Source organism: Fusarium flagelliforme (assembly GCF_020744385.1).
Source record: "Fusarium flagelliforme strain FIESC 12 MPI-CAGE-AA-0113 chromosome Unknown B0J16scaffold_8, whole genome shotgun sequence".
In the NCBI taxonomy this organism is placed as follows: Eukaryota; Fungi; Ascomycota; class Sordariomycetes; order Hypocreales; family Nectriaceae; genus Fusarium; species Fusarium flagelliforme.
In genome coordinates, this window is record NW_025763510.1 from 557,580 (window position 1) to 571,890 (window position 14,311).

Sequence of the window (14,311 nt, forward strand, 5' to 3'; positions counted from 1 at the left end):
ACGAGTTTGACTTTGGCGGCGTTCAAGGTCGACCCGGCGGATCTCAAGGTGGTGATGAAGGACCACGGCAGACACTCACCATTCCTCCCGAGGGCGGAAACCCCGGTACTGTTATTGTCTTGACGCCTGATGGTGACAATAACTCTCCCACTACTGGAGGGTCCTCCGGCAACCAAGGAGGAAGTGGCTCCATCACTGGGGATTCCGGCTCCGGCTCGGGCTCAGGATCGGGCTCGGGTTCTTCTTCCGGCTCTGGTGCTGGGTCCTCAGGCTCCGGCAGCGGAGGTACTCAAGGCAATGGTTCATCTGGAAATGGATCATCGGGATCAGGCACTGGTAACACCTCCGGCAATGGCGGCCAACCGGGCGATGACGACGACGATACCACAAACAACGGTGGCTCAGGCGACTCTGGAGCTGGAGGTTCTGGCGGTAGCCAAAGCCGAAGCAGCACACGATCTGCTGGCTCATCTCAAAACACTGGAAGCGCTTCCGATGGTGGCTCAGACGACGACGACGACCCGCTCAAAGGTGGTACTCAAGGAGGCGACGGTTCAGAGGGCGACGATATGGCCGATGATGATGAGAATAGCTCATCTTCAAGACGCACTACACGAAGCTCGACCTCAGGACAATCGCCGATTATCAGAACAACACCTACAACTTATGTCGTCACATCTAGCAACACAGTCATCACCATCACCGCAGACGTTGTCCAAACCCTCACCAACGACGAATCAACCAGTACTCGCCGCGCAACAAGCACCGGATCAAGCCACATCAATGGCGGAGTCGAAGGCTGGGGCAGTGGTAGTCCAAGCTCCGTAGATAGCACGAGCTTCACAAGAGCTGGCAACAGCCGAACTACTGCTGATGCTGAAGAGGATGCTACTACTATCCTGACGAATGGGCCGCCTCAAGTTAACCCAGACCCGGCTGCATCGTCTGGGTGGGGCTTTACTAACACGGTTGATACGGCTATGCGACCTGGTGGTAGTGGACAGGGTAGTTGGAGTTCCAGTAGGACTACGACGAGTGCTCAAAACACAAGATCTTCTGCCGATGAAGAAGGTGGCTCAGATGAGACTGATACTGCATCTTCTTCGACCCGATCGTCCGCGGCTGCTGGTGGAAGCACTTCTGGCTCAACGTCTGCAGGTGGAAGCAACGCTGGCTCAACATCTTCAGGTACAAGCCAGGCTACGGGCAGCTCACAGTCCGCTTCAACAAGATCGAGTACATCGACATCTTCGACTAGAGGTCTTACGGGCGAACCAGCCAATGTCGGGACAGGATCTGAAGCTGATGGGCAGAGTACTACGTCGACCTCTGCGCAAGGAAGCGGCTCAGCTTCAGCATCCAGAGCATCGGGCTCGTCATCCTCTCAGTCTGGAGCTTCAACTTCGCCCGGCGCCAACACAAGACCAGGTGGTGAAACAGTGAGCCAAGGATCATCCACTTCATCCTCTCGACCCTCAACCACCTCAAGCTCATCGGCTACTACGCGAATCACTACCACTACTTCACGAGAAGTTATCATTATTGACACACTCGTTGGTTCTCAAAGCGTCGCTGAGTCGGATCGTGTACCGCAAGGTGATGAGGAGACATCCTCTACTCGCAGAACAACGACAGCGACAACTGGTACTGCTGCTGACGATGACGATGAAGTATCAGCGACATCTGCTGGAGCCTCAAGCGCTGGTGGATCAAGCTCTGGTGCGACGAGTGCTGGTAGCCAGACTACCTCTCAAGCTGCTGGGTCCCCCATCATAGGAGATGATGATGAAGATACAGAGTCTTCATCTACTCAACGGGGGCTCACTGGACAGCCTGCTGGTGGCGCGGGTACATCGACTGCTGATGGCGATGATGAAGATGATGAGGCTACTACCGTGCTTTCCAACGGAGCGCCAATTGTTGTTCAGCCGACTGACGGCAATGCATCTGACGGATCTGATTCTGATGATACAGCCACCGCGTCTGATGACGAAGCTTCGGCAACAGGGTCTGCAGGTACCGCGACTGATGATGACGATACACCTCAAGCAACAGCTACTGGCTCAGGCGACGATGAGGACCCCAGTGCGACTGGCACCGCTGGCCCTCAGGATCCAGAAACTGGAGAAACTGCCTCAGTGACAGCTTCAGACGGAGCTGAAGATACTGGCACAGATGATGACGATGACGACGTCAGCTTGATCAGCCCCCAGATGCCAGTTCCTACTAGTCCTTTACCCAGTATTGACTCTGATGGTCCATCTGCCACGGATGATGGCGATCGCGATTCTGAGACTGGAGAAACTGCCACAGACGACCCTAATGTTGAAGTTAGCGTAACTGTTGGACTTGGTGTCTCTTCTGGCGCATCGGATGACGATGAAGCTTCTGAGACAGACTCTGGTGATGCAGGTGAGACTGGCACTAGAGTAGTTGGTGGACCTGCTGAAACTGGTGCAGCTGGTACTGGCACGGCTGGCGATGGTGATGGCGACGGCGAACCATCGGCGACAGACGCCGGTACAACCGACGATGATAGCCAAATCACCACAGGTGGCTCCGGAGGAGACCCTGAAGCCACCATCACGGACGATGCTGATAGAGGTTCGCCAACAGTCACTTTCTTCCGTCTAGGACGCGGCTCCTTCAGAACAACACTCTTCATCCCTCCACAAGCCACCAATGAGCCCTGGACTGTCATCATCGAAACACCAGGCACAGAAACACAATCTGAAGGTGCGACTGCTCGCGGAGAAGACGATGTTCTCGCCACTGAGCCCGCAATCACTGGAACTGCCAACATCACCTTGTTTAGAGCTGGTTCTAGTCCTGCGAGAAGGACTTTCTACATTCCTCCTACCGAGGCTGACAAACCTGGTACTGTCATCATTGAGACACCAACTTTTGCGACTGTTTCGCCGACTGTTACTGCAACGCCTATTGCTTCTGATGATGGTCTCAGTGAAAGCTCTGCCATTGAGAACAACATCAGACCTAATGAGACGGTTTATAGCTCTGGCACTGGATCTACGACCAGGACGCTGTATATCCCTCCAACTGGCTCAGGTGCACCTGGTATCATTATTATTGAGACACCTGCTTCAGGTGCGACCCCTACTGGTACTGGTACTGGAGACGAGGATGAAGATGAAGATACCGCTACTAATACCAGATCTGGTACAACCATCTTTACGGTGGGCACCGGAACTGTCGCGACGACTATTTATTTCCCGCCTGAGACCTCAGGTGAGCCTGGCACGTTCATTGTTGAGACACCCGCCTCAGGAACAGATGGCGCTGCTTCTGGCGACAACGACGAGTCTACTGATGCCATCTCCGCTGCATCGACTACTACTGTTATTCTCCAAGGCATTGGTACGAGGGCGACGACCTATTATGTTCCCCCAGCTAGTACTGGTGATCCTGGTACTTTGTACATTGAGAGTCCGGCAGTTGGTGTCGAGACTGATGCCACTGACACTGGCGCTGGAACTCCGACAGGAACTGATCTACCGTCTGGTGTTCTTCCCAATGTCACCATATCTAGCGGTATCGCTGGATCCGTCACACAAACTGTGTACATTCCTCCTACTGCCTCTGGAGATGCTGGCACAGTTGTCATCGAGTTCGGAACGGATGGACCTGTGGCATCTGCTACTGGTGATGTCGATGACGAAGATATTATCTCGGCTGCCACTACGGTCACAAGCTCCAGGGGAGGATCTGCTTCCATCACAAGAACAATCTACATCCCTCCTACAGCTTCCGGAGAGGCCGGAACACTCATTATTGAGACACCCACAGAGGGCCCTGGAGCTAGTGCAACGGGCGATGACGATGGCGAAGAGACTGGTGACGCCAATGACCCTGACGATATCATCTCGGCTGCCACTACGGTAACGAGCTTCAGAGGGGGTCCTGCCTCTGTCACATCAACGATCTATATCCCCCCAACAGCTTCGGGTGAAGCCGGGACGCTGATCATCGTGACGCCTACCGGAGGATCTGGGGCCAGTGCCACGGATGACGATGATGCAGAGGAGACAGGCGATTTCACTATCACCGACATTGATATAATTGAGGCAACAACTACTTTCACTAGTTATAGAGGAGGCACAGACTCAGTTACCAAGACTGTATACATTCCTCCTACTGCCTCTGATGAAGCTGGAACACTCATTATTGAGACACCTACAGGCAATGATGATGATACTGATGCTTCTGAGACTGGAGCTATCACGGACGCTCCTGGTGCAACTGGCGGACCACGCAACACCACCATCTTCACCGGAGCTCCAGGAACAGCTACAGAAACTCTGTACTTCCCTCCCGATGACCCAAGCGAGACCGGTACTGTCATTGTTGTAACACCTGCGACAGCTACTACAATCTACAGCGGCGGCCCAGTCACTGCTCCTGTCACTCAATTCATCTCAGCAACAGCATCTGGTGAACTGGATACAGTTCTCATTGAGACGCCAACCACAGGTGCCGAGATTACGCGTAGTAGTACTACCGTCTTTGGTGGCGGCTCAGGAAGTACGACAAGAACTGTCATTGTATCTGCTACTGCATCGGGCGAGCCTGATACTGTCTTTATCGTAACGCCTACTGCTGGTGGAGCAACAGCTTCTGATGACGAAGTTGAGGCTACTACTATCACCCGTGGTGGTCCAGCTGCTATTGAGACCACGATCACTGTAACCGGCGTTTCTGGACAGCCTGATACTGTTTATGTTGAGACTCCAACCCGATCTGCCGGTGATGGACCTTCAGGAACTGGAGCCGAGGTTACCACCATCACTAGAGGCGGTCCAGCTTCAGTTGCAACGACGGTTACAGTCACTGGGGTTTCTGGGCAGCCCGATGTTGTCTATGTTGAGACTCCGACGAGGTCCGCTACCGGTGAACCTGGCGATGAAGAAGCTGAAGTTACTACAATCACCAGAGGTGGCCCAGCTTCGGTCGCAACCACATCTACTGTCACTGGTGTATCAGGCCAGCCTGACATAGTCTACGTGGAGACTCCCACTGGCGATGTATCTTCAGAGACTGGCAATGATAATGTTGCCGTCACAACAATTACTCGAGGTGGTCCCGCCTCAGTCGCGACGACGATAACGGTGACTGGTGTTTCTGGTCAGCCGGGTATCGTGTATGTGGAAACACCCACCGACGGCACAGCTTCAGAAACCGATGATGGTGAGCTTGAGCCTACAACAATTACTAGAGGCGGACCAGCCTCTGTCGCGACCACAGTCACCGTCCAAGGCGTATCAGGAGGACGGGACACTGTTTACGTGGAGACCCCTACTAGTGGCACAGCTTCGGAGACTGATGACCGTCTTGAACCTACAACAATTACCAGAGGCGGGCCAGCTTCTGTTGCCACAACGGTTACTATCCAGGGCCCATCAGGAGGTCGGGATACTGTTTACGTGGAAACCCCGACTGGTATTGGAGCCACCACAATTACCAGAGGTGGCCCGGCTACAGTCGAAATAACAGTTACCGTCACAGGCGCATCTGGAGAACCGGATACCGTCTACGTGGAGACTCCGACTGGACCGGCTGCGATCACTGGTGACGATGATGATGAAGTCGAAGTCACTACTATCACAAGAGGCGGACCAGCTTCAGTCGCAACGACCATCACAGTCACAGGCGTGTCGGGCCAGCCCGATGTCGTTTATGTTGAAACCCCTACTGGATCAACCGCCATCTCGGCTTCTGGTACTGATGACGATGAGGTCGAGGCCACTACGATCACCAGAGGTGGACCGGCCTCGATTGCAACAACAATCACCGTCACAGGAGTTTCAGGTCAACCAGATACTATTTATGTCGAAACCCCTACTGGAGGGTCTGCTTCAGCGTCAGATACTGACGATGATGAACCTGAGGCCACCACAATTACCCGCGGTGGCCCAGCCTCAGTTGCAACTACAGTCACTATACCAGGCGCGTCAGGTCAACCGGACACTGTTTATGTCGAGACCCCAACATCATCTGGAGAGACTGATGTCGATACATCTATTGCTACCACCATTACCCGTGGTGGACCAGCCTCAGCTGCTACAACCGTCACTGTTCAGGGCAGCTCAGGTCAGCCGGGTACAGCTTATGTTGTAACACCAACCGGCGCAGCCTCTGAGACTGGTGACGAGGACGGGGTTACTACAATTACTCGTGGAGGACCGGCCTCTGTTGCAACTACCATTACTGTTACAGGTGTGTCGGGCCAGCCAGATGTAGTCTATGTTGAAACTCCAACTTCGGGAGCTGATGGCTCGGCCTCGGAGACTGGGGATGAGAATGATGTTACTACGATCACCAGAGGCGGGCCTGCCACGGTGGCTACGACGATTACAGTCACTGGTGGATCTGGTCAGCCAGATACAGTCTACGTCGAGACTCCCACCGGATCAGCTGCAGTGACTGATGGTACCACTACAATCACTCGAGGTGGACCAGCGTCAGTGGCAACAACTATTACTGTGACAGGAGTATCAGGTCAACCAGATACAGTTTATGTCGAAACCCCAACTACTGGCACAGCTCAAGCGACAACTATCACCAGAGGTGGCCCTGCCGCAGTAGCCACTACGATTACCGTCACTGGTGCATCAGGCCAGCCAGATACCATTTTCGTGGAGACACCAACTGGCTCATCTGACGATGATGAGGTTGAGGCTACTACCATTACTAGAGGCGGCCCTGTCACAGCAGCCACGACAATCACTATCCCTGGTACAGCTGGTCAGCCGGATGTTGTCGTTGTTGAGACACCTGAAGCTTCAGCGACCGACGAGGACGACGAGGTCCAGTATACCACTATCATTCGGGGTGGTCCTGTCACTGCTGCTACTACCGCTACCATCCCTGGTGTTTCGGGCGGCCCAGACACTGTCTTTATTGAGACACCAACTACCTCGGGTGCTGAAGTTGAGGCTACAACCATCACCACAGGCGCCCCTGTCTCTGTTGCGACAACAATCACTATTCCCGGCGTGTCAGGCGCTCCAGATACAGTCCTCATCCAGACGCCGACAGAGTCCAGCGACGACGAAGAACCTTCAGCCACGGGTGATGACGATGTCGAGATAGCCACTACTATCACCCAAGGAGGTCCAGTAACGGCTGCAACTACAGTTACCCTCCCTGGAGAATCCGGTGAGCCTGGCACAGTCATCGTAGAAACACCTACAGGTGTCATTGTTACTCCCCAAGGTAGACCCAACACGACGGTCTACACTGGTGGTTCTGTGACAGCTACACAGACAAGATACGTATCAGCTACAGTTTCTGGCGAGCTCGATACAATTATCATCGTGACACCAACCGCGGATGATGGTGTTGAGTATACTACCACTTTCAGAGGCGGATCCGGTACTGCTACTCGTACTATCACTTTGGAGCCTGATTCTCCTGATGACCTCGGAACTGTTATCATCGAGACGCCTACTGGCCCTGAAGCTGAAGAGACAGGCACCGATGGTGACGCGACTGCGACCGCTACTGATGATAGTGATGACATCGAGTACACTACTATCACCAGTGGTGGTTCGGGCACAGCCACTCGCACCATCACACAGCAACCCGATTCGTCCGATGAGCTTGGAACTGTTATCGTTGTGACTCCGACAGGGTCCTCTAGCGACGATGGTGATGAGACTCAGTACACTACTATCACTAGTGGTGGACCAGGAACAGTTACTCGCACAATCACGCAGGAGCCCGGCTCCCCTGGCGAACTTGGCACCAAGATTGTTGTGACTCCAACAGGGTCTTCTGATGATGAGATTGGGTATACCACTACTACCAGAGGTGGGTCTGGAACTGCTACACGCACAATCACATTACAGCCTGATGATCCTGACGAGCTTGGTACTGTCATCATCGAGACCCCTACGGGAGCTGATGATGGCGACAATGGGACCTCAGCTACCGCCACGGACGATACCGGTCAAATTGAGTACACAACCACTTCCAGAGGCTGGTCAGGTACTGCAACACGAACGATTACACTGCAACCCGACTCTCCCGACGAACTTGGTACAGTTATTATTGAGACGCCTACGGGCATCAATGATGGCGACGACGAGGCGTCCGCTACTGCCACTGCTACAAATGATGTGGATGAGATTGAGTATACTACCACTACCAGAGGGTGGTCTGGTACTGCTACACGCACAGTTACTTTGCAGCCTGACTCTCCTGACGAACTTGGCACAGTCATTATTGAGACCCCTACAGGGGCCGACGATGAGGCCTCAGCCACTGCTACTGATGACGCTGATGAGGTTGAATATACCACCGTCTTCAGCGGCGGTCCTGTAACCGCTAGTGTCACACGAACACTTCAGCCCGGCTCACCAGGAGACCTCGGTACCGTCGTTATCGAGACACCCACAGGTGATAGCGATGTTGAGTATACTACTATCTTCAGCGGCGGCTCAGCAACAACTACTCGTACAAGAACCCTTCAACCTGGCTCCTCAGGAGACTTGGGCACTGTTATCATTGAAACACCAACTGGATCTGCAGATGATGATCAATACACTACTGTATTTGTTGGTGGTCCCGCCAATGTTCCTCGAACTACCACTATCGCTCCTGCGTCATCAGGAGGCCTTGGCACTGTTAGAATTGAGACACCTACAGCGCCTGTCGATGAAGATATTGACTACACTACGGTCTTCAGTGGGGGACCTGGAACTGTGTCTCGAACGATCACACTTGCCCCAGGTTCATCAGGAGATATCGGCACTGTGATCATTGAAACACCGACTAGTGCTCCTAGCGACGACGATGACGAGATCGAATACACCACTATCTTCAGTGGAGGCCCAGTGTCAGCTTCTCAAACAAGAACTTTGGCTCCGGGTACTGAAGGAGGTCTCGGTACTGTTATCATCGAGACTCCTACCGGTGCTTCTGATGATGATATTGAGTATACTACAATCTTCAGCGGCGGCCCAGTCACAGCTTCTAGAACCACAACATTGGCTCCAGGTACCGCAGGCGGTCTTGGTACCGTTATCATCGAAACGCCCACTGGAGCCGATGATGGCGAGGATCCCACTGCTACAGACGATGATGATGTCGAGTACACCACCATCTTCAGTGGAGGTCCAGCAACCGCCTCCCGAACAACTACTTTAGCACCTGGCCAGCCTGGTGATTTGGGCACAGTCATCATTGAAACACCGACTGGTGATAACGACGAGGACCCAACCGCCACGGACGAGATTGAGTACACTACTATCTTCAGTGGTGGAGATGTTACTGCTTCAAGGACTACCACTCTCGCTCCCGGTGAGCCAGGAGATCTTGGTACAGTCATCATTGAAACGCCTACTGCGGCGGATGATGCTGAGATCGAATACACCACCATCTTCAGCGGCGGACCAGTTACCGCTGAGCGAACGACTACTTTGGCTCCTGGTGAGCCTGGAGATCTTGGAACAGTCATCATCGAGACCCCTGCCGCTTCGCCAATTGATACTACCACTGCGACTATCAGTGGTGATCCCGTTGTAATTGTGAGGTTCCCCAACACTACCATCTTCACTGGTTATACTGGATCTACCACAAGAACTACCTATTACCCTCCTGCTTCGGACGCAACAAGTGCACAGGGTACTGTGGTCATTGAGACGCCTACTTCTGGTTTCGAGCCATATAATGTCACTCGTACTATTGGAGGACCTGCGTCGGTTACCACTACCATCTTTATTCCTCCTACTGCTTCTGGTGAGCCTGGTGAGGTTATCGTCCAGATACCAACCACAGAAGCAGCTTCAGCTAGTGCAGAGCCAGTCGGCAGGAATACAACCCTCTACAGTGGTGGGCCTGGTTCAGTTGAGACGACTGTCTACTTCCCACCTGCAACAGATGATCCCGATAGAGTCGGAACAGTGGTTATCCAAACTCCTACAACTGGAGCACCTGCAGCCACATCAGCACCTGTCATCGCGAACGTTACACTGACAGTGGGCGGTCCAGCCGGTATCTCGACCACGATCTACATTCCCCCTGTAGGATCCAACGACCCCGGAACAGTCATCATCCAGACCCCTACAACCACTCTAGAGCCAACGTCCGCTTCACCGGTACAAAACATCACTCGCACAGTTGGAGGTCCAGCCTCAGTCACAGAGACTATCTACATTCCTCCCACTGCACCTGGTGAACCTGGAACAGTCCTCATCCAAACACCAACAGCAGGCTCAACGTCAGCTACACCAACTACAACTACTTCAGCACCGATTGTTCCTACGACCAACACTACGATCTTTGTAGCTGCGCCAAGTACGGCTACTGCTGGCACCACCCTCTACGTAGCGCCGACTGCCAGTGGAGAGCCAGGAACTGTTATTGTGCAGACTCTTGTCGCAACATCTGGTCCAACTACAGCTGCTTCAACAATACCTGCACCGATCGTTCCTACGACAAATACTACGATTTTTGTAGCTGCTGCAGCTACGGCTACTGCTGAGACTACGCTCTATGTACCTCCTACAGCCACCGGAGAGCCGGGAACTGTTATTGTGCAGACTCTTGTTGCTACACCAAGGTCCAGTCTCTCGTCTGCTTCGTTGATATCGTTGAGCTTGGAGACTCCCGTCACAACTATCAGTAGCTCTTCTAGTGCAGCTGCTCCTCCAGTGACATCTACATCTAGCAGCGCAGCACCAGTTAGTCCAACGACTAGTCCGGCTCCTGCTGCAACGTCGACTTCAAGCAGCGCTGCCGTAGTGCCAACTACATCTTCGTCAAGCGCTGCTGTTGTACCTCCCGCATCAACTTCAAGCAGTGCGGCTGTGGTGCCGACAACCTCTTCGTCAAGTAGTGGCGCTGTCGTTCCAACGACATCCTCTTCAAGCCCTGTTGTTGTGGTCCCAACGACATCTTCAAGTAGCGCTGCTGTTGTACCCCCCGCATCCACTTCAAGCAGTGCCGCAGTAGTTTCAACCACTTCTTCTTCAAGCGCTGCTGTTGTGGTCCCATCAACATCCTCCTCAACCAGCACCGCAGCAGCAGCAGTTTCAACAAGTACTTCTGCGCCCGCCGTCGTCGTACCCCCAACCACTACTTCAAGCAGCACATCAACATCCACCCTTCCAGCACCCACAGGAATGCCAACCTTCAACTGCGACGGCTTCGGCTACATCGTCTCAAGCTTGCTCGCCCCCAGTCTCACACGCGTCAACCTCATCACCGGTGCCCGAACCACTATCGCCAATGGTATCGGTCCCGGTCTCGGCATCAACGGTATCGGCTTCAACCCCACCGACGGGTACATCTACGGTTTTGCAACACGGGGTCTTCTTACTAGTCTTTTGTGTGGTCTTCTTGGATGTCCCCAGTCACAACTTATCCGTATCGCCAGTAACGGTAATTGGGAACTTCTCTCGCTTGTTCTCGAAACGCAGTCGATCAGCATGGGTGATTTCGATAATCAGGGTCGTTTGTTTGTTTCGGAAGGTGGAAAGAAGTGGTGGTCTATTAATCTGCAAAAGGGTTCTTTGAACTTTGGAAAGGTCGCGACGGGTACTTCGAACGCAGACCTGCTCAGCGGTGTTGGTGATTGGAGTTATGTCCCCGGCGGAGGCAGCTATCTCTACTCTGTCCAGGCATCAGTCCTTGAGTCAGGTCTTCTTCAGACCAATATCGTTCGTTGGTCTACATCTACAAATACCTGGGAGAAGTTCCGACAATACCCCGGAATCCTTCTCACGGCACTCAACCTGGTCTGGGGCGCTACGATCGCTGCACCGAATAATGTGCTCTTCGCACAGGAGAACATCTTGGGTCAGACGTGGAGGTTCGATTTAGCCAGCGGGGCTAGTCCCGTGGCTATCCAAGGAGGCAATATCTTGAACTTGAATGGTGATGGAGCGAAGTGCGCGAGTGGCGCTGTTATTTAAATGATATGAGAGCGGCAAGATTGGAAACAAGCCGCGAGGATGGACGCATGCTGTCATATTTCTTTTGTCAAGTCAAGCGATATGTATTTCCTATGTACTATTTATCTAGTTATCACGGCATGAATCTCCTATATACTAGTTATAGTCATCACAACATGATCAATTTCCTTTCTTCAATCATGTCGCCGTCGCAGGTGCAGTAGCCAACGTCGTAGAGCTGGAACAAACACAACCACCAGGCCAAACACTGGTTACAGGCGGCGCATTGCAAGTAGCCTCAGCAGTGAAAGAAACAAACGTAGAAGTAGGCTCCTCCTGCACAACATCGGCCCTGACAAGAACAGGAATAATCTGACCAGTAGCAAGTCTGAATGGTCGATGGTTCAGCGCCTCGAGCAACTTGGTGATTTCTCCAGAGTGACTGCTGATACTCAGCCAAACATTGTTGTCGCTGGTGAAGATATCATCGAGAACTTCCTTGCTGCGCTCAAGTTGATGTTCGTCCGTCTCACCCTTGACACCCGTCCAGAACGGATCTTCAAAAGCAAATCCCTTCTCGAACTTGACCTTGGGTGTGAAACTTTCGATGTAAGTCTTGTTACCTCTGTGATCACAAGTTCGAATCGAGATTCCCTCGCGGAGAAGTTCCTTGACAATAGGGACGAAGGGCTTGTTCTTGGGGAGCTTGATACCATCGAAGGTGTAGTGGGCTGTTTGCATACAGCGGGCGAGAGGGGAGGCGTAGTAACTCTCAAAGAAAGGCATTCCCTCTGATTCATAGCGCGACTTGAAGTACGCATTTGCTTTGTAGCATTCTGATAAGCCGGCGGGTGTGAGGAGGGGATCTTCCCACGTCGCAGTGGCGTTACCAGATTGAACGCCCCAGTAACACTACACTCGTTAGCACCACATCCAATCTCATCAAATACGGGAGTAACTCACGTTCCAAGCTGCCTTGCCATAGTAAGACTCAGCAGCATTATGCCACCCCTCACCATGACGTCCCATGACAAGAACCTTGTACCGCGTCTTATCGCGGGAGGCATTGCGGTTGAGATGCTTGACGTATTGCTCGAAGCGCTCCCATTGTGTTTTGTAGCCTTTGCGGGGGTTCTTGGGGTCTGTGGGGTATGTGCGGTTTAGAAGACCGAAGTTCCAGTCGACCTGGCTACTGTTAGCGGTGCGTGAGTTGTGAGGGGAGGAGGGGAGAGCGTACATAGTCAAAAGTACTAGGCTCAGTAGCAGGATCATCTTGTTTAAAGAAGCCCTCTACAGAAGTATACTTGATCTCCTTGCCCTTTGCAAAATGCCAATCTGCGAGGGCAGATGGCGCGAGGGCGAGAAGGGTAGAGACGGTGGTGAACTTCATGATGACAAGTCAATTGAACTCAAGCCCAACTTTCTGTCAATGAAGAGCAATTGAAGGCCGGAAAGCCATTTATATACCGCTTTGTGTCGCCTGCAGGGTATCATCGTGCAGTTTACCCCACGAACTTCACCCGTTTGGGGGCATCTTGGCCCGAGGGTCTTGGAGCGAACAAGGTAAAGATCGGAGCCAATTGATCGGAAACGTGGAGGAAGAGTCGGTGGGGACAAACAGGGTTTGGGGGTTGTTTAATTCTTGGTGTTCGGTGAGAGATACTCTATATAGGATAGTTTTGGGGAGTTATCGCGTGGGAATTGAGATGGAGATAAGGAAAAGCTGGTGAGTGAAGCACGTGGGCGGAATATGAGCTATTGTTTGGCGGGTTACCATATGTTGCGGCATGGATGTCTGCGTGGTTATCTACTGGCAACTGTCACGGTAATTAAATATTAACTCTAATAGATTGTTCCTGCATCAAGAGCCTCATCGTCATCTGTCAAACGATGAACCAACAACATGGCGCGCACTTCTGCCAATAGCGCGCGATCTCATGCCACACAGGGTATCTGTAGTCTGACTTTATCCGTGTTGTGGCGCATGTCCACGTTTGACCTCTCATCAGAATATGCATCATTTATTCGAGAATGTCACTACCCGTGGAAGTTTTCAATGAAGAAATTTAGTTTGTTTCTCTGAATAAGTTTGTTAGTTTGTTTGTATTACCCCTTTGTCAAGAGGTTGGTGTTTTTGTTGAACAGCATGGATTAAATGAGATTGCCATAGCATAGCATAGCGGGGCTTCACATGTGATTGTGCAAATTCGGGCTGTATCCCACAACCCTTCCTTTATGCTACATGGTACGTACGGGTACTACGTACACCCATGGATGGACCTCAACAATTAGATCTTCACTAAATCCTTCACAAATCCATACGAGATTACGGAAACACTATTACTGCATGTCACTAGCTTGCCGAGCTCCCGAGCTCATTAAAGTCCAGAACCTCCCAC

The 14,311-nt window shown here is 52.5% G+C and overlaps 2 protein-coding genes across 2 annotated transcripts; one reads left to right on the forward strand and one right to left on the reverse strand.

Annotated features, from left to right (window-relative positions):
* Positions 1-11,354: 11,354 nt before the first annotated feature.
* B0J16DRAFT_349875 (uncharacterized protein) lies at positions 11,355-11,998 on the forward strand. Its single transcript, XM_046128970.1, has one exon. It carries the CDS (start codon positions 11,448-11,450, stop codon positions 11,931-11,933), a length of 486 nt encoding a protein of 161 aa, XP_045977658.1. The 5' UTR covers positions 11,355-11,447; the 3' UTR covers positions 11,934-11,998.
* A 1-nt stretch (position 11,999) lies between these two features.
* Positions 12,000-13,335, reverse strand: B0J16DRAFT_375970 (histidine phosphatase superfamily). Its single transcript, XM_046130744.1, has 3 exons — positions 13,150-13,335; positions 12,876-13,097; positions 12,000-12,824 (listed from the first exon to the last, which is right to left on the reverse strand). Exons 1-3 carry the CDS (start codon positions 13,300-13,302, stop codon positions 12,111-12,113), a joined length of 1,089 nt encoding a protein of 362 aa, XP_045977659.1. The 5' UTR covers positions 13,303-13,335; the 3' UTR covers positions 12,000-12,110.
* Positions 13,336-14,311: the final 976 nt, after the last annotated feature.